The sequence below is a fragment of the Phragmites australis genome, chromosome 17 (genome assembly GCF_958298935.1).
Source record: "Phragmites australis chromosome 17, lpPhrAust1.1, whole genome shotgun sequence".
Lineage (NCBI taxonomy): Eukaryota > Viridiplantae > Streptophyta > Magnoliopsida > Poales > Poaceae > Phragmites > Phragmites australis.
The window spans coordinates 17,413,513-17,434,565 of record NC_084937.1 but is presented as its reverse complement, the minus strand read 5'-3'; the positions used below and the strand labels follow the sequence as shown (position 1 = coordinate 17,434,565).

General features: G+C 45.4%; 1 protein-coding gene across 1 annotated transcript; it reads left to right on the top strand.

Moving 5' to 3' along the window:
• Window positions 1-10,469: 10,469 nt before the first annotated feature.
• Window positions 10,470-15,802, top strand: LOC133897928 (L-ascorbate oxidase-like). The gene is made up of 2 exons (XM_062338758.1): window positions 10,470-11,360; window positions 14,759-15,802. The coding sequence occupies exons 1-2, from the start codon at window positions 10,611-10,613 to the stop codon at window positions 15,710-15,712; spliced, it is 1,704 nt and encodes a 567-aa protein (XP_062194742.1). The 5' UTR covers window positions 10,470-10,610; the 3' UTR covers window positions 15,713-15,802.
• The last annotated feature ends 5,251 nt before the right edge of the window (window positions 15,803-21,053 follow it).

The window sequence follows — 21,053 nt, the reverse complement described above, 5'->3', positions numbered from 1 at the left end:
CCTAGAGGTCCTATGGTTCGGTGGCGCCCGGGTATGACAGGCCAGACCGAGCACCGACAGCCCGCTCCGAGGGCCTGAGCTCCGGCCTACTCGAGCAGCTCGAGTGATGGGATTACTCAGAGCGCCCCGAAACTCGGTTAGTGCCCGGGAGCCCGTCACGACACCGAACACCACAGCCTACCACGTCGGACGTAAGTCAGCGGCGACTGCTCGCATGTATACCGATTGGGATTCTTTTGTCAACGGAAAAAAAAAATGAGAGAGCGAACTTTTTCTCGCACAACCGAGCACCTCACCAGACAGATTAAACATAGGGAATCCAGAGATATAATTTGACATAGTGATTGCTTTATTAAAATACTGAATGTACGATATTTACAAGGTTGGGTGACAGTAATTTACCACACTGGGCGAAGCCTCCAAACTGCTCGGGCGGGGAGAAGCCCCCGGCCTTATCAACCTGAACCGCGAGCTTGACCGTCTACGGGTAGAAGCGTCGAGAGTGACCCGGGCATCCTCGTGGCCCCTGCGCTCGTCGAGGCGCAAACGGAGGTCCCGGGCCTCCGACACGTCCGGGGGGATGACGCTCCGCCTGGAGACCTCCCGGCCCGTGCGGGTGTTGCCTGCTGAGGAGCCGACTCTGGCGGCACCGCGCTGAAAAGTGGCGCGAGGACTCTCGACCTGTACCTGGCGGCGAGCGGTGCCGACCAAAGCGGCGATGTCTTGCATCCACCGGCCTTCCGGAGTGTTTGGCGTGGCCTGAATGGGAGGGTGCCTGAGGAGGGCTTGCGCTGCAAGCAAGGCGCTCCCTGGGCTGGCCTCACTAAAAGCGAGCCTGCGCCGGGGCGGCGCCCGACGTGATCCAGAGGCAGGCCTAGCGGCCGGGGCCCTGACCATCTGCTGGGGGTCAGAGAGCACGCCGGCAGCGGCGGCGCTGATGGGCCCAGCGCCCTGATCCCCTTGGGCGGGAAAAACCTCTTGGCCGTGGGGCGGCGTTCCGTTACTGGAAGTGGAGCCGGAACACTGGAGACGATGCCCACCGGCCATCTTTTCCTGTGGAGAAAAAAGGGAAACAAACAATCTAGGGATATTCCCCCCTACCTGGCGCGCCAGCTGTCGGAGAGTGAACTCCTGTCGCAGGGATCCCGAGAGACCCCTTTTTAGAGATTCGGCCGGGGGGATGATCCTAGAAAAGCTTGCACGGGAAATGAGCGGAAAAGGAAATAAAATGCGATGGCTTGCGGGGACACCGGGTTTTTGGACAGGTTCGGGCCGCGCGGAGGCGTAACACCCTACTCCTGTATGAGTGTTATATCTATCCTTGAAGGAGATCCTTCAAGGGTATATCTGGTTCTCGAGGGAGAGCTGTTTACAAAGAGCAGGAGGCTCTTATGTTCTAGCTAGCTGGTTTCTTGATTGTCTTGTGATCGGGGGTGGTGATTTCTTGTTCTTCGACTGACCTCTTGTTTTTCTCTTGTCCTCCTCTTTTTCGTTGTTCGTCTCTCCGTCCTCTCTAGCGTCCTCCTTCCTTTCCTTTTATAGATGCGCCGACCTCGACATATCCTGAATGGGAAAGAGGGGATGCCAATGCCCAGGTGCCACGGAGAAAGGCCTAATCATCTCATTTTGGCGAAGTGACAGGGGCGGTGGAGGAAGGCGGCGCGCATTCGACCACTAGCCGCTGCGGAAGCTTCGGGGTGCCACAAAAAAAAGGCCCACCGGACAGCCTCAGAGGTGCCCGGTGCGCCCACTCTGTCTTGTTCTCCTGCCAGGGCAGGGTGGCAGGCCGAGTGCTTCGATTCTGGTAACGTTATCCCGAGGTGCGCAAGTGGAAACGGGACGGGACCCGTGCATTTAATGAACCCACGCCCCCCAGCCAGGGCATGGCCGGGTCTGACACTGGGGCGTGGGCAGCCGAGAATGTCAGGATGTCAGAATGCCAGGCCACGCGCGCCTATTAAATGCGGCATCGGGCCCTTGACTGGATGATACTCTGGCGACGGGGCCCTTTGAGTCTTTGAACGATCTTGCGCGAACCTTCTGGGGACCGAGTCCCCGGGGGCTGCCACGTGCAGCCCCGAGCACTATTTCCCGAGCATCTTGGGGGGACCTTCGGGGCACCGAGTCCTCGGGGGCTGCCACGTGCAGCCCCGAGCACCCTCTCCCGAGTACTTCAGTGAGACCTTCGGGGCACCGAGTCCTCGCGGGCTGCCACGTGCAGCCCCGAGCACCCTCTCCCGAGTACTTGAGTGAGACCTTCGGGGCACCGAGTCCTCGCGGGCTGCCACGTGCAGCCCCGAGCACCCTCTCCCGAGCACTTTAGAGGGACCTTCGGGGCACCGAGTCCTCGGGGGCTGCCACGCGCAGCCCCGAGCACCCTCTCCCGAGTACTTGAGTGAGACCTTCGGGGCACCGAGTCCTCGCGGGCTGCCACGTGCAGCCCCGAGCACCCTCTCCCGAGTACTTGAGTGAGACCTTCGGGGCACCGAGTCCTCGCGGGCTGCCACGTGCAGCCCCGAGCACCCTCTCCCGAGCACTTTAGAGGGACCTTCGGGGCACCGAGTCCTCGGGGGCTGCCACGCGCAGCCCCGAGCACCCTCTCCCGAGTCTCTGCTTTTACCTTGCAGGGTGGTGATATGTGGTGGGCGGCCGGTTTGGCCTCGGGACTTAGGGACCCCTGGTTCTAAATACACCGACAGCACCAAAGACCTGCAGGATTACTGCAACCATTACAGATCCCAACATGGAAGTGGGATGAAATTGGTATGAATTTCATAGTTGGACTACCCAGAACTCAGAAAGGTAACAACTTCATTTAGGTCATAGTGGACCGCCTGACTAAAGTAGACCACTTCATATCTGTTAAAACAAACTACAGTGGAGACAAATTGATAGACCTATATATTGACAATATTTTGAGACTACACAAATTCCCTAGTAGGATCATCTCCGATCCAGGACCCCAATTCATAGCAAGGTTTTGGAAAATCCTACACACTGCCTTGGGAACTAAACTAGAATTTAGTTCTGCGTACCACCCACAGACTGATGGTCAGACTAAAAGAGTAAACCAAATTCTAGAGACGCAGAAGAACAAGTTGCCAAGATCAGAGAATCTGAGAGCAGCTCAGAGTAGGCATAAAGGTCATGCCGATACCCGAAGGAGGAACTGGACCTTCGAAATTGAGACTACATCTACCTTAAGGTGTCCCCAATAAGAGGCACCCGGTGATTTCAAGTTCATGGGAAATTGGCACCCAGATATGTGGGACCTTACAAGATACTCAACAAAATTGGAGCAGTGGCATAAAAGTTAGTACTACCAGAAGAAATATCCAATATGCACAATGTCTTCCATGTATCACAATTAAAGAAATGTTTGAGAGTACCAAAGGAATAGGTTCCCCTAGAAATCATGGATTTGCAGCAAGATCTTCAGTATCAGGAGAGACCTATCAAAATCTTAGATGTGGCAACTTGTCAGACCATAAGGACAGCAGTCAAGTTCTGTCGAGTACAATGGAGGAATAATACAGAGGCAGAAGCTATGTGGGAACACAAAGAGGATCTGATGAAGGTTTTCCCCACCTCTTCGAAGAGCCTTCTGAATCTCGAAGTCGGTATTCCGTTTAAATAGGGTAGGTTTGTAACATCCCGAGTTTTAGTATTTAGATTATAGAAAATTAACTCTTTTTAAAAATTATAATTATTTAAAACAACTTAAAAAGCTAGGAAATATATATTTGAATATATATATACTTGTATATGTGTATTCAAATATATTATTTTCGCTAAGTATTCCAAAGAGCACCAAATTAATTTCTAAATTAACCCCTGCAATAATTTTAAGCATATAAATTTTGGTTTAAATTTTTTATGGTTCTCTGAGTGGATATTTGAATTTGAATGTCTATCAAATTCAAATATATTCTTAGAATCCATTCATTTGAATTCAAATTAATTCAAATTTTTTGAATTCAAATCCCCTAAGTTCCAATGATTCAAATCAAAACCCTAATTCAAATACTTTTTTGAATTAATGCCAAATCCAAATTCAACTCTAAATTCAAATACTTCCATTTGAATTTACTCAAATCAACTCCACAACCTTTTATTCTTCTCGGACCACCTCTCTCTGTCCTTTTCTTTATGCGCAACCCGCTTGCTCGACCCAGCCAACCCGACGTCACCTCTCCGCTCCCCGTGCGCACAGGCTGCCACGATACACCTTCAACCCAGCCCCCGCACTCGCACAGCCCAGCACACATGCGTGCATGTCAGCCCTCTACAACACACACGCCCACTCGCGCTCGCCCTCACTGCTGCATGGACCCCACCTCCCAGCGTTTTCTCCCTCCTTCAGCTCACCTCAACGTTGAATACTACTAGTCGCGTCGCCTCTTTCCCCGCATTCAAAGACGATGACTTCCGCACCCCCTCTATCTCTCGCTCTCCCTACTCTCAGTGCGCGCACCAAGTCCTGTCACGCCGTGACTTTGGCATCCACCGTACGCAATGGCCGGTGCCCATGCTGACACCCCACCACCGCACATTTTCCGGTGGGTGCCACCCCACCACCTCTCTATTCAATCAGGAGGATGAGCCGTGCCATCTCATCGCCCCTCTTTCTCCCCTCTGCTATAAAAGGAGCTCCCGACCCTCTCCTTCCCCCTTTCCCCATCTCACAAAGCCACCCATTTCGCTGCCACCACTACCACATTGTCGCCGCCTCCTCCCTACGACAGTCGAGAAGTAGGTGGAGCTCGTTGTCCACCTGTGTGCTGCCCGTATTCGTCCAGACATCGGGAAGAAGCACGGGGACGTAGAGCCAACCCACTGCTGCCGCTACTGACGTGCATCCCTCCATCACTACCCGCCTTTTTCCCTCCCCGAAGTCGTCGGTGAGTTTCCTATCCCCTCCTACTCCCCCTAGATAGCTTGTCTTGGGCCCGTGTGACCTGCCTTCGCGTGGTAGAGGTTGGCCATGGGATTTTCCTTACCACGCGATGTGGTCGCCGTCAGTGACCCTCGTCCCTTCTATTGAGCTAGCCTTCATGTCGTGGAGATGCCGGAGGTCGTTGCTATAGGATTGCAAGCGCCCAAACCTATAGCACTTAGGGAAGGTGCTGCCTATTTCCATTCCGCCACCATCCCCATCTCTGGCCGCCACCTAGGAGCGCTCCAACTGCCTCTTGCCAATGGTGAATAGCAAAACGGGTTCACGGCATTTTGTAGATGCTCGGCCCATAACCCTCGTCGTGAATCTTCGATGGGAACGCGCTCCAACGAGTTTTTCGGGCAAGGTCCGCCGTGATTTCTCGTTGTCGGCCTCTGTTCTGCTTCGTCGCTATGCCCTGCCGGCGAGCTATGCATGCACATGCGGCTGTGCTCTGGCCCTGCTGGCGCGACCCAGCCAAGCAGGCCATGGGTCAGTCGCTAGTGGGCTGGCCTGCTAGCGCAACCTAATGGCCAAGGCCACATCCATACGTCAGCCAGGTCTCTGGCCTTAGCCCATTAGCCATTCGGGCCGACTCTGATGGGGCCGACCACTGTGCAACCCAGCCTAGGCCCATATCCAGCCCAACACGAGTACTGTGCAGTGGGCCCTAGTACTGTTCAGTGGGTCCCACCTACGCCCCAAGTAATGAATAGTGCCTTTTAGTATTTTCTTGATTTAATTTTAGATTAAATCTATTAGGGCTCATTTGGTTTTCTATTTGGTGTTATTTGATTCTTCTCTAATATCGGTCGTTCTTAATCGTAATTGTATTTGTAAAACTGGAGGAATTCGTTGAGGAATCGAAGAACCCCGACTTCGACCAAGGTTTAGAAGAAGACTTTAGAGAAGGCAAGTCATATCTCCTTGATCGTTTTGAACCCATATTTTCAATAATCTACATGATCAAATTAAAACTGGACTTATTATCGCGTGTGCTATGTACTGTGCTATTTCAATTGTTTGCAGTAGTTAAATCCTATCAAGCAATTATCATACCTTAAATGTCTTATCCAGAATACATATCACCCTAGGATTTAACTATCGTTATCTATATTAACGTCAGACGACGCCTTGATATCTAGCATGCTTAGGATGGAATATATCTATTCAGAGATGTTACTTCTATGTTTAATCAATTTAACTCATATGCCATGAATCTTTGTTGATTGTGGAATCATTGATGACGTGTGGGATATGGTGGGTGATGTGTAAAATGGGTGAAAACTATTTTGGCAGGGGCAAGTAGAGTAGTCCTCCGCTGAGGATGCTCTTAGGGGATTGAGTTACCTCTGTGGTATTTATTGCTAGCTGAAGATGCCTACCCCGGCCATATAAGTAGCAAATCATTGCGTCGTCATGCTTAGCCACTATAGTGCAACCATGCATCTTATATGGGTAAGACTTGACTTTTCCTTCTAGTGACCGAGCTGGGCATCCTACTAGGAGAGTAAGGGGAGCAACGAGGATCCAAATGGCTATCTGGCCTGTTACTTGGGTGTTGCAGACCAGGCACATTACAAAAGCTTTCGAGTCCGGCATCGGGTACGAGGTCTCTGATACCTGGTATGTCTCGTAGTATAGTCCAGCAAGGGAAGGTGATTGAAGCATCTCAGTATAATTCGCTCCTACATTTGCAATGGTTGGAGCTTAGCATATCGCGTGGGTACAGTGTACAACCTTTGCAGAGTGTAAATCTATTCAAATAGCTGTGGTCACGGTCATAGACATGCAAAGCAATGACCTTACTTGGTTAGACTCAAGGCATGTGTATTTTGATGAGTGAATGTGTGGACTAGATGTCCATATGATGAGGTTACTAGCTTGATCTGCTAGAAGTTGTGTAGGACTAGAGGTACACTAGACATAATAATAGAAACTGCGGAGTGAGATGTGGCTCCTCCCAGTACCGGAAGCCCCCTAGATATACCTTATTACCTTATTTACTTCGTTTTAAAGTTAACAATATAGTATATAACTGGGTACCTACATAAACTGCTTTATACTTAAAACTAAACTGTAAAGTCTTATCCTTAATCATCTTTTATATAACTATCAACCCCTTGTAATAGTATAGGACTTGCTGAGTACCTTCCATACTCATTCTTGCTATCATTCAGATGAGGAAGTGAATGCTGATTTCGCTAGAGACGAAGGCACAAATGAGGAGTATATTAATGGCCGCGTTTGCACCCTAGTTACATGTGGCTTTGGGTTATTATTCCGCTGTGCTTTTGTTAGCTTATTGGCCAGTCTTGTAATATACTATATAGTTTAATACCTTTGGTATTGTTGTAAACTTAATATTTTTATATATGATGTATGACTGTGACACTATAATTATTATACTATACATGTTAGCTATTTAATCCAGAAACTGATACAGAAGGCATAGAAGATCTTAGAAAAGAGATGTTACATGTATACTACTTTTTAATGTATATATATATAGGAAAAGTACAACCCCCCCCCCAACCCAAAAAAAATCACTTGGATTTTGATTTCCCCTCAAAAGTTGTTTTGTTGCAACTCCCCCCCCCCCTCCCAAAGGTTTGGTTTTGTTGAAGAAACACCCCCAAAAATTCAAAACAAATCACAAAAAATTCTAAAAAAAACTATAGACAATTCTAAGACCTTTTGTGAATATGTTTTTCAAAAATAATATCCTTTGCATCATATTTCATAGAGAGGAAGTTTGAAAAGAAAAAGAAAAAACGTGGAGCTCATTTATTAATTCAATTTAAATGCATAGTTAATTATTTACTAATCTAAAAATCATGAAACCAATTTTTTTAGTCTTCTTACATGATCCTATATCTTCTAAAAATACATGAAATCTTGAAATAGTTATTGTAACGTGCAGTATTGAGTAAATATGTTGCAGATAGATTAATTCATAACTAATTCATAACACCCCCAAATTAGTGAAACTACTTTTATTAGTTTACTTAAACAATTATGTGTGTAGGAAAAATAATGGTAGACATGACAAAGTTAAAATAACATGAGTTAATAAATGAGTTGCACATTTTTTTTCCAAACTTCATCTCCATGAAATATGATGCAAAGGATATTAGAATTGTCTCTAGTTTTTTTTAGAATTTTTTGATATTTTTATTTTTTAAATTTTTGGAGGTTTTTTGCAACAAAGTTAAACTTTTGTGGGGTTTTTTTTAACAAAACAACTTCTGAGGGGAAGTCAAAATTCAAGTGATTTTTGGGGGTGAGGGGTTTGCATTTTTCCCTATATATATACTGTATGTATATTATATAGCTGTGCTCACTGTAGTTCATGTCTGCGCAGACCTCACAAGGTGTAACTCACAATGTTTCGGGTTGTAACTGAGGGATGTGCGCAGTGCGAATAACAAGTTGTAACTCACAGTGCTAGCTTATCGTATTGCAATTATGCATTTATGGACATGAAGTTGTAACTGGTCTATCTAACAAATTGTAACTCACAGTGTTTTGAGTTGTAACTAGGGGATGTGCGTAGTGCGAATAACAAGTTGTAACTCACAGTGTTAGCTTCTCATGTTACAAATATTTCTGGACGTGAAGTTGTAACTGGTCTACCTAACAAGTTGTAACTTATAGTGTTTCGGTTTGTAACTGGAGGATATGCGCAGTGCGAATAACAAATTATAATTCACAGTGTTAGCTTCTCGTGTTGCAATTATACATTTCTGGACGTGAAGTTATAACTGATCTATCTAACAAGTTATAACTTACAGTGTTTCGAGTTGTAACTGGTGGATGTGCGTAGTACGAATAGTAACTGCGCATAGACGCAAAATAGCATCACCGTGTGTGTGTGTATATATATATATATATATATATATATATATATATATATATATATATATATACACGTGTATATATATACGTATATATGCGCATCCGGAGTTCACAGGCAAAAACCAAGCATGGATGGACCCGGTCACACGCAGGCACGCGTGCAAGACAGTCAATATATATGAATTGGCGCTAGCTTGCTTTCATGGTAGGTTAAAGTTTCTCAAACCATGGTATTCAGGGATCCAAGCAGGCCCTTGCTATCTCATTTCTGCGTTCAGGGGGTCCCTCCCACACGCGCACTGAAATTTCCCAACCAAGCTATGAGCACAGAAAAATAATTTTCTAATATATCCTGGAAAATACTGGAAAACTACAGCGGTGTTGTTCGCTCTTTTTTTTAACCGCTGTTGCGGCAGCGTGCAGAGTTTAGCATCGTTAGTCGTGAACTCCATCACCTTCATGCATCACAGATACGCTTATAAAAACAATTTACTTTCTGCGTACGCGCATTACGTCACGGGGAGAAACAGTTGTGTGCAGTGAATTGGTGAGAAGATTCGCAACAGCTGTGTTCAAAGCGCTCCATTCTGGAAAGGAGAATTTCTTTAAGCTGATAAAGGCGACTGTTCTATGCCGAATTTTCGAAAAAGATCCGCGTCTACCGAAAAAAATAACTGTTGAACAGGGAACGTGTGATGGAGAAAAAAATCAAAATAAATTTGATCCACAAAGGGTCTTACGAGAGCTGGCTTTCTTTTCTAGAAATCGAGAGGATATTTTTGAGCTGGATTACCCAGTTAAATTCTATATTAGGAGCTGTATGATCAGGCCATGACACAGCATCTCTACTCTGTGTACTAGCATGTGCTACTTAACGCATATCACATGATTCTAAAAAAAAAGATAGGGTCTTAGTTTTTTTTTTTTTGAAACAGAATTGGAGATACGCTATATGCATTCGCGTCTGAATGTGAACACATGTCAGATAGTCCGAACGCAAAGTCAGGAGAATATAATCGAAGTAGTCGTATCCATGTGCACCCAACGTTCAAGCTGTCGAGCTGTATGTCAGTGCTGGGAATTCAGACTTGCTATACAAATTATACGGCCTATTAACTCAGGACATGTAGCAATGATACAATTATCATTGCCAGTTTCCGTCACAGTTTACTATTCGTTCGCTTGTTTTCGCACACTTTGCTTGGCATTTCAGCCTAGACATAAGTCCATGCTCCTTTCTAAACGAAAAGGTAGAGCACCTGCCAAATTTTCCATAAAAAAAGTGCACAAGTTGTCTACATGATTTGTGAATAATTTAGGTAATTTTTTGTCTGCTTATTCCAATGGACTGAGTCTTGTTGTAATAATCACATTATGGTGGTGTAGTCCGGCACCACACAACTTTATTGATCATTATGTGTACAATTTGAAAACCTCTTAGAGGTGAAAAGACTCTATATACATGACTGAGTAATATAGGACTAAACTTTCTCCGATTTAGGTTAAGTATAGCCCATTAGATATGCATATATTATAATTGAGTCTAAGTCCAATCAAACATATATCCTCCTATTTGTATCCCTTAAAATATGATCCACCTTGTTGTCTGACTGGATAAAATATGCAATTGAAAATCAGCCTCCATCACTCTATAAGTCTATATATACAGGATGGAGCAAGAACACACACCACACCAGCCTCAACCCTCAGCAACGCACACCAAACCGGGAGGTGCCATCCTACCAGCGGCGCCGCACGCAGTTCTGATCCCGACGGTGGCAGGAGGAGCTAAACGCGCGCGCCTCGTCTGCTGACGATGGAGTGGCCGCAGCGCCTCCTCTGCTGCCTCTTCCTGTCCCTCTCGCTGTCCGCGCTCGTGGCGCATGCCGCGACGCACCGCCACAAATGGGAGATTAGCTACCAGTTCAAGCACTCCGACTGCGTGCGCAAGCTCGCCGTAACCATCAACGGCCAGACGCCCGGCCCCACCATCCGCGCCACGCAGGGCGACACCGTCGTGGTCACCGTCAAGAACTCTCTCCTCACCGAGAACGTCGCAATCCACTGGCACGGTATCCGGCAGCACGGCACCCCCTGGGCGGACGGGACCGAGGGCGTCACGCAGTGCCCGATCCTCCCCGGGGATACCTTCACCTACGCCTTCGTCGTGGACCGCCCCGGGACGTACATGTACCACGCGCACTACGGGATGCAGCGGTCGGCAGGGCTCAACGGCATGATCGTCGTGGCGGCGGCGGCGGGGGGCAAGGACGCGGAGCCGTTCAAGTACGACGGCGAGCACGACGTGCTGCTCAACGACTGGTGGCACAAGAGCACATACGAGCAGGCCGCGGGGCTCGCCGCCGTGCCCATAGGATGGGTCGGGGAGCCAGACTCGCTGCTGATCAACGGCCACGGGAGGTTCGTCAACTGCTCGACGGCGGTGACCTGCAACGCCACCCACCCGGAGTGCGCCACGCCGGTGTTCGCCGTCGTGCCGGGCAAGACGTACCGGTTCCGCATCGCCAGCGTCACATCCTTGTCGGCGCTCAACTTTGAGATCGAGGTACGCACGTTTTCTCTCAGCAACGCCTTCGTTTCATCATTTATTGGTTTAACCCAACAGAGGCAAAGAACCTTGGTACATAATAACTGATTTATTATCATTATCACCCAATGTTTCATATTTTAATTTTCGCGGCATTGTCCACCAAAAGCTATAGCAACTAACGTGCCAAAGCTACCTTGTACAACGATTTTTTCCCGACAAGTCATACTTAGGTCACTAGTGTAGAAATTATCTCTCAAATGTAAAGTTTCTTTCACATCTTAAAATATGTGTCGATATTTAATTCTCCATCGATACTTATTTATTTTCCTATTTCATACAACACATCAACACAGGCATTGAACACCCAATGCATTTCTTAACTTGTTTATTCTGTTGGATATTGTCCCTAGCTTATGTTTTGAGGAAGACACTAGCTTTATCAATCTATTCTTTAATTCATTGTCACTCATAAAACATCCTATGTAATATGGTCATTTAATATCTAAGAAATAAATTAAAGTGGAGCATTGGTGTCCTCTAGTTATAACCAAAAAAACCCACCAAGACATTAATGTGATAACTCTAATCTTAGAAATTGAAGAAAGTAATATGACAATTTGGTAAAAAAAATCATATACCAAGCACAGCTAAGGCGCTGCGTCAATATGAAATCATCTATTTGTTGCAATAAATATATATATCATTGGACGAAACATAATTTAAATTCATAAGACACGTAGTAGCCGTTACTTGTTCACAAATGAAAACTAGCCATTACTGATTGCTACTGTTTAACCAATCTCAATTTAAGAGAAACAAAATCAAGGGAACTCTTGGCAGGTGCTACTTTGACACACGGACATAGGTATCATATGTATCAGTAATTTTTTTTCAGACACTCTGGGTGTCTGAGTAACATAGTTTCTTTTCGCAATGGCGCAAGCAGTGTACATAACAACATATATATCGTCCTTACTCCATAATTATTAGCACTACATTTTATTGGGAATTACTCGGTAATACCGAGGCAAAGCTAGCTAGTGCGGTGAACTAGGAAATTACCAAGCCAACACGTGCTGGACGGCAGTGAAGGATGTGTCATCGCAAGGTAATTAACCGCGGCGAGGACGGCAGACCGGCCGAGCCCCATGTGCCCGTTTGTCGCGCGCCGAAGGACCCGCCAAACCTGCACGAGTTTTCTGATGCGGCTTGCAGCGTGCGCGCATGTGGCGCGGCATGGAAACCGCCGCCGGCGGCCGGCCGGCCGAGATTGGATTGGATCTGCACTAGCCGAGCAAATCTGCCGCGATCTCGTGCCCCACGGTCCCGTGCTTTCAGGCGTGGTGTTTGGGGGAGAGCCGTTTTATATGCGCATGTTTGACGCCGCAGATCAGATTTGGAGGCGAGAAAAGGCTAGCTGTACACCTTGATCGTTTTTTTTTAAGGAAGCTTTATTTACATTGTTATAATCGTATAAGAGTTTATCTTTGATTTTTTTTATAATATAGATACATACAACTACAATCTAAATAACAACACGATACACGCAAATCAAATTAAGAAAAAATGTAACAAGCTGTAATCGCATTCTCTCGGCTGAGGTTATTATAATTGAGTTTAGATGCAGAATCTAAACTACTATCTAAATCGAATAAAGAGTTCTATAGTCATCTGCTTCAATCACATACATACGGTAGTAACCAGCTCACAATATTTTTACCAATGTAGCACAGAATACGAACAAAGTCAGGAGTAACGGAGCCATCGCGCTTTCTAGGATTTGCAACGTGATCGTTAATGAGCTGCACATTAGGCGTTAACCAATACAGTACTAAAATAACTAGTGGTTGTAGAAGCATAGATCGACGATGTTGGATCCATCTTGGTTAGCGTGACTCCACGATAGCCGGGAATCAGGGTCAAGAAAAGCATGCATTTCTAGGTCTTGCCGTGTAGAGGGTACTCTACTTCAATTCTTACATAGATACGACGACAAACTAGCTGCAGTACGTGTGCAAACGTGTCTAACTAAAAAATAATCATTTGGCCTATCGGATAGACGTAGACCTAGCTAGTGACCGTGCCTCATTGGATAGCAGCTACTTGTCCATGTCGTTAATTAATTTAATTAGTTAGTGTAACTAACGTATAATGTCTTTTAATCTGATCTTGCTTGCTTAGCGTTTACTAACCTTTTGGTAGCTTTTGGAAGTATACTGTTACTTGCTTCCACGCATGAACCACGAAAGAATAAAGAATGAGCTGGAATATATTAAAAATATGGGACGTGCTATTCACCAGGCGACCATAAACAAGCAAGTTTATAGCTGGTCCACTATGCAGGACCGTTGGATGGTGATCCAACAGTCAACAAGTCGTCTTCCTTCTTGCGACAGCAGCACAACCTGTTCTTCTTCGTCTTTGGCAACTCAGTTGTGCTTTCTTGCCCCCATCCTCCTCCTCCTGTCTCTAACAGCCTCTGCTGCTGCCTGATCCGCTGTCACTACCTTTCACTGCGTTAACATGATGTTATCGGACTATTTATTTACCTCCCTCTCACTGTTGGCATCACCCACTGATGATCCTCCATCATCCTGATCAATGACGTCCCTGCCACCTTGTCGCCCCGCTCGCCTCCTCTGCTCAATCGACTTGGTCGACCTGCCTCTCAAGGCGTCCCTTCCTTTAAGCCCAGCTACAGTGAAAGCCCACAATATCTAACCCTAACCTAACCGGCAAGTGAAGTGCAGCATTGACCGTAAAAATATTCGGTAAATGTTTGGTTTCCCCAAGGCTTTGAACGTTCTTTCTTAATGTTAATTGTGTCATTTGCAATTTTGTATGGAAATTACTGAATGACATGCATGTTTACCAAGTAACCAATCACCTACATACAGCACGTAACAGTAATGATTCTAGTCGATCACTGCTTCTACGCTCTTTCGAAAAGTGAAAGGTGTAAACTTTGAAGTAGCTTAGACGATTTGATTTGCGGACTACTTTTAATCCACACGATCAACAACACCACCACTTAAGTTCCTCGAAACAAATGTTAATGTCCGAGCATGCGCATATATTAGACCGTGTCAATATCTAAATAGTTGTTATGCACTCCATTCATCCGTCGGTCCATATAGGTAAGATGTATTTTTATTTAAAAAATCAAATTTTATAAAGTTAGATTAATAATTAGTTAAATTATATGTATATTTAGTTTACAAAAGTTATATCAATAGATTTATATTTTAAAATATTTTTAATATAATGTTAATTTTGTAGCCCTAAAAAATTGAAGATCAGAATCTAATTTTTAAGACTTTTTTATTTTAAAATACGCCTATATAAAACGGGATAGTTAAGTGCTAAAAATATATTATGTATGATCAACTAATTGATTATATGCATGTATGCAGGGCCATCCTATGACGGTGGTGGAGGCCGACGGCCACTACGTGAAGCCGTTCGTGGTGAAGAACCTCAACATCTACTCCGGCGAGACCTACTCCGTGCTTATCAAGGCCGACCAGGACCCCAACCGCAACTACTGGCTCGCCTCCAACGTCGTCAGCCGCAAGCCCGGCACGCCCACAGGCACCGCCATCCTCAGCTACTACGGCGGCCGCACCAGCCCCCGGCGCCCGCCGCCGACCACCCCTCCCACGGGCCCGGCCTGGAACGACACCATGTACCGGTTCCAGCAGAGCGTGGCGACCGTGGCGCACCCGGGGCACGCCGAGCCCCCGCCGCCGAGCGCCGACCGCACCATCCTCCTGCTCAACACGCAGAACAAGATCGACGGCCGCATCAAGTGGGCGCTCAACAACGTCTCCTTCACGCTGCCGCACACGCCGTACCTGGTGGCCATGAAGCGCGGGCTCCTGGGCGCCTTCGACCAGCGTCCGCCGCCGGAGACGTACGCGCACCAGGGGTACGACATCTACGCCGTGCAGAAGAACCCGAACGCGACGACCAGCGACGGTCTCTACCGGCTGCAGTTCGGATCCGTCGTCGACGTCGTGCTGCAGAACACCAACATGCTGGCGCCCAACAACAGCGAGACGCACCCGTGGCACCTGCACGGGCACGATTTCTGGGTGCTCGGCTATGGCATCGGCCGCTTCGACCCGGCAGTGCACCCGGCGACGTACAACCTCAAGGACCCCATACTCAAGAACACGGTGGCCGTGCACCCCTACGGCTGGACGGCACTGCGGTTCAGGGCGGACAACCCCGGCGTGTGGGCGTTCCACTGCCACATCGAGGCCCATTTCTTCATGGGAATGGGCATCGTCTTTGAGGAGGGCGTCGAGCGTGTCGGCCAGCTCCCGCCGGAGATCATGGGGTGCGGCAAAACCAAGGGCCACTGAGCCACTGACTAATTGTTATCACGCAGGCCTGCTGTTATCCAGGAACTGTACTCGAATTTTTTTTCTTCAATTGATTTTGTGTCATTTCTTTATTCTTTCGTTTCTTGATCGATCTGTTGGCAGATTATTCGGCCATGCAAGAAGAAGAAATGTTGCAACATTATTCTTGTTCCACCATGAGGAAAAAAAAAATCCAGATTATAAGATTAGTTTGAATAATTAGGTTCCTAACGTTGCATTATTTACAGTTCCTCTCCCAAAAAATTTGTACTTATAATGTACTGAGAAATTATATTTTTATGCCATGTTGTACTGTAAATTAACAATGTGGCGATCGAATAAAAACATTGTTCTGATTTGCTCCCATGACAAAATTGTCGAAGTATGTTGATTACGTGTTTGAGAACCAAAACTGTCACATCATGTTTGTACATTCCGTACCAATCCCGGCATCATGGATTCATGGAGTTGACATGTTTTGCATGCATGGTGCAGATGGTCAGAAATAAAAATCAATCCATACCTATCTAGTTGAAGTAGTCAAGCTGATCTTTCGTGTCTGCGTAGTTCACACTTGTGGCCTCATATATGAGCTTTCAAGATATATACTAATGATCTCGTTAGCAATTACTTGGAAGAAACAGATCCGCGTCAGGAGACTTGTCAGCAATCCTATATCAATAGCATGACCTTTTATCTGATGAATCGACTGCAATGAGATCAGCACAAAAAATGAGAGAAAAGTCAAAGAACTCAATGCCCATGACTAAAGTTGTTAGGAATCCCAATCACGCTGAGGCTCGAGGGTGGCAAGGGCAACACTTTCTTCTCCTTCAGAGATTGTCACACTTGCCTTCTTCCCGTCTCCGATGGCTCATCTCCAGTAGATTTCCTCTACACAAACCCTACAATGGCCACTCGTGACTCCTCCTGCCGCCGTCCCCGCCCATTGCCCATCACCAAGCCCATGGTTGGTGGCGGTGAGACTGCCTCAGCAAACCTAATTCAATGGTTGGGCTTAGTGAACAAGGAGGTAGTGTTAGCAAATGTGTTCATGCGCTTGTACGCCGCATGCATATATACAGCACTACATGATCCATACAATTGAGTGTTGCATCAATTCTTGCTCTAGGAAGGAGAACAGATCTTCAAGCATGATTCTAAGATAAGAAATTCAACTATTTGAAATCACGAAAACTTTTAGTCGGTAGATGTATGGCAAACAGAAAAAGAAGGGCCATTTCAAATAGATGCAACTTGTTCTGGTAAAAAGAAAGAAAGTTCAACTCGTGCAACAACTTCACTCTATTAAGATAGCAGAACCGAACACACTTCAAATCTCAGCAGGTTTCAACACCGTTATATACTGAAAACCTTGACATTTAATCTGGCCCATTTGAAAGTAAATCTTTATGGGCCTGAATCTGGGCTTCTCTTTCTAGATAACCCCATGTGGGTTTCTATAAGATAGGCTTAAATGCCTAGTTGGTTTCCATATTCTCTTTTCAATTTTTCCCTTATAAAAAGGTGCGCAGCAGGTTAATTTTCATGAACGGAAATTATTGGTATTTAAATTGGCCACACATGGTGTAACATGTTAGTCACCTCTAATAAAATGTGCCTGTGGCGCTTTAGTTATTCCATGGAAGTTTCTGAAATGACTTTTGCTTTGTGGAACAGACCCACACAGGGGCGGACCTTGGAGAGATTCAACCAGAGCACATGTTTCCGTTCAAATTCTTGTTTTTAAGTGGATTTCAGTGAACTTAGATATTTTTGTATGAAGTTGCGAAGATTCGGTCACGCCTTTGCTCAAATTTTAAGCTGGGTGCGCCCCTGGAGCCATAGAGGCTAGTGTGGAGTGTGGACACCAAAATTCTCCAAAAAAAAAGAAGGGGGCAAGAAAGGAAGAAGAGTTGGAGTCAACATTCTGCGACGTAGACGCACATGTTGCATGCATTGACACACTAAAGCATGAACAGGCCAACTAAGTTAAAATCTAATGAAGTTTATGTGCTATTAACGTATAAGTTGATAGTGGCTTGAAGTAGATCTAGACCTCAAATGCATGTGAATAGGTCTCGTAGGATTATTTCCTGTATTGAACTATATTTATTTGGATCTAATAATTCATATTATCAGTAAAAGATTTGTTCAAAACTAAACCTTTTTCAGAAAAAAAGAATTTAGCCCTTTTTGGCCCAGGCTTGCACAAAGGGAAAGCATTTTAGGCAGTTGGGACTTTACACTACTACAGAATACCCATTCAGTACCGGTTCAAAAGGAGCCTTCACTACCGATCTTGCATCCGGCAGAGAATGGTCAGCCCTGAAAGGTCCAGACCAACCACTACAGGCACTGAAAGTAGTTCCCAGAGCAAAAAAAGAAAAAGAAAAAGAAATGAGCCTCACTATTCACGTCGCCGCTCGACGCGGTGCTCTCGCCGCCGCTGTCCTGACAGTTTTGCCGACTCTGTCCTCACCCCGGCATCATGGACGAGCTCGCGATTCCCACTGTTATCATGGACGAGCTCCCAGATCTAGACACTATCGTGAACGATGACCTTGCCCCTAAGCCACCGTGGAAGATGATGACCTCGCCCCCCAATCCGATCATGCAGGGAGAACCAGGAGGCCATAGCGGCGTTCTTCTTGGCCTGTTTCTTGGTTTTGGTTGGGTCGCTCGCGAAACTCAACCCGGCAAGCTTATGGTGAAGGCGAACACTGGCGAGTGGCCTGGGCCCAACCACACCTAGGTGTCAAGAGAGGTGGATGGCCCGCAGAGGGAGAGGCAGGCGAGGGAAACCTCGACGGTGGCATGCTCGGCCTGGTAACGATTTGGGCAGAGCTTCTTGGGGGTGGCAGAGATGGGGCTTGATGTGGGACTACGGTGGGAAGAGAGGAGAGTTCGAGAGAGGGAGGAGACAAAGGGGATCGAAGTGAGAGATAGGATGAGGAGAGAGAGGGGTAGAGAGTTGCGACGTGAGGCTTACGAGCCAAAAGCTTGATGAAGTGAAAATTTGGGTCCGGACCCCATATCGTTGTTGGTTGTTGTCTAAAACTAGCAGTGATACTGATTTTTTACGAACCAGCACTGATGAAGTTTTTTTACGAACTGGCACTGATACTTCATCAGTGCCGGTTCTGGTCTAGTCGGCATTGATGAAGTATCAGCGCTGGTTCTAGTATAGCCGCCACTGATGACCTAGCGCGGATGATCAATTGTTGTAGTGTTAAGAGCATGTTGGAACTTGAAGTAAGAGGATTCCACATTACAAATCACACATTTACGAATCTAACTCACTTCAATGCGAGCATTCTTCTGTCTTATTGTATGTGGTGCTATAATCCATAAACTCATTAGTTCCCATGTAAATCAAGTACTCCATCAGTTCAGAAATAGTAGGCGTATTTTTTTTAAAAAAAATTAAACTTTGTGTGCTTTGACTAATATTTAGTCAAATAATAAGAATGTTTAGTGTCTAAAAATTATACAACTAGGTTCACGATTCAAAATAATTTCACACTATATAAATTTTGTAGCTATAAATGATATATTTTATAACAAAATCTTAATCAAAATCTAACTTCCAAGACCATGCTAAAAAGAAATATACCTACTAAAGGAGTATCAATTATTCTTAACTGAAAGTGCATCTAGCCTTTATATGTGATTTTGGTAATTAATACCAATAACTATATACTAACAATGGTGTTGAGTTTGTTAGTAGGTTGTTCCATAGGTAATGCATTGAGAGATATGCATGAGCTCTAGGTGAATGGGGAGATTGAAAATGCATCAAGATGAATGAGCTCTAAGTGATGCTCGGGTAAGTGATGATAATACTTATGGACTAACAATTCTGTTAAGAATTATTATTAGGTTATTTCATAGAAGATGCATAAATGATGAATCATGGATTTCCTGATAAATGCTATGAAAACAAAAGAAATGCATTATTATCATTGAGCTCTTATGATGCTCATAAGGAGAAGGAAAAGTTCAATAAGATTAGCAATAAACTTGAAAACTAAGTTACTTGCGGAGATCAAGTAACTAAAGGTATGACATTGTCAATAGAGTTTTATTAACTAACCCATGTGCTATGTGCTTGAGAATGAGTTAGGGTGAGGATCCATAAGAAGACATATGTTGAATTGAAATCATATATGCCAAGAGTGAAGAACAAAAGTGGACTCCATATTTGATAAAGTGAATTCTTGAAGATGTCGAATACAAAGTAGTTTTCTATGGCAATACGGTGAAGGACAAGCAAGACTCAACTACGATGGACCATCCGGTGGTGAAGGGCAAGCAAAATTGCTTGGCGTCGAATGATCAAGGCGGTGGTGAAGAGCGAAAGAATGCTTTGCACCAATGGACCGTGTGAGGCTATAGGAAACTATGAGTGATTTGCATCAATCATATAAAGAATCAAGAAGAGATGAAATGAAGAATATATAAAATTTAGCAACCCTCAAGGTTTGAATGAAAGAAGTGGTACTTGAAAGTTATTCAAAGGCTCAAAGTGGTTCAAACGAGTTTTAATTTTGAATTTAAGTATAGGTATACCGCACTATTAAGAGGGATGCAATGTAGAACTAATTGTCGTGTCTCAGTGCTCAAGAGTTTCTAACTAAACCCAAGTGAGAGTTCTTTTTAGAAATCCTGGTGCAAAAAGTGTCGAAGTGTTCGAATTGGCTTTCGAAGTGTTCTTAATTTGATCCAATATGTTTGAGGTCATGAATTCAGTTAGGATGTGTAGCTCTCTGAATAAGCTTTCTATAGAGTCCAAAATTATCGAAATCGGACTTCGAGATCAAAAGTTATCGCCGTTTTAGAGGGCCAGCTGTGTTGAACCTGGATACTCCGGGTTGACCCGGATTCTCCGGGCTGTCCGGAGTCTCCGGGTGAGGTTCCTAGGGGAAGTCTTGGTTTGGGGCTGTTTAGTTCACCGGAGTCTCAGGGTGGATCCGGATACTTCGGGTTCCAGAGTCTCCGGGTTGAGTTCCAGCCAGAGTTCTCGGCTAAGCTTTCCTGTGCCAACCCGAAGGAGAAGCCTGGAGACTCTAGGTCAGTACAAAAAGTACAGTAATGGCTAGTTTTTAGAGGTCATATATTTATACCCCCTCACCCTCATCCTTTGGAGTTACTGCAAGGGCACGAAAGAAAAACCTTTTAGAGCCAAAAGAACTCCTTCCTAATCCATTTTAGTGAGAGATTTGAGAAGAAAAATGAGTTAGATTGAGAGATTAGAAGATTAAGTGCAAGTGAGCTAAATCCAATCTTGAGCACTTGAGTTCATCGGTAAGAAGTTCGTGAAGCATTTGTTACTCTTGGA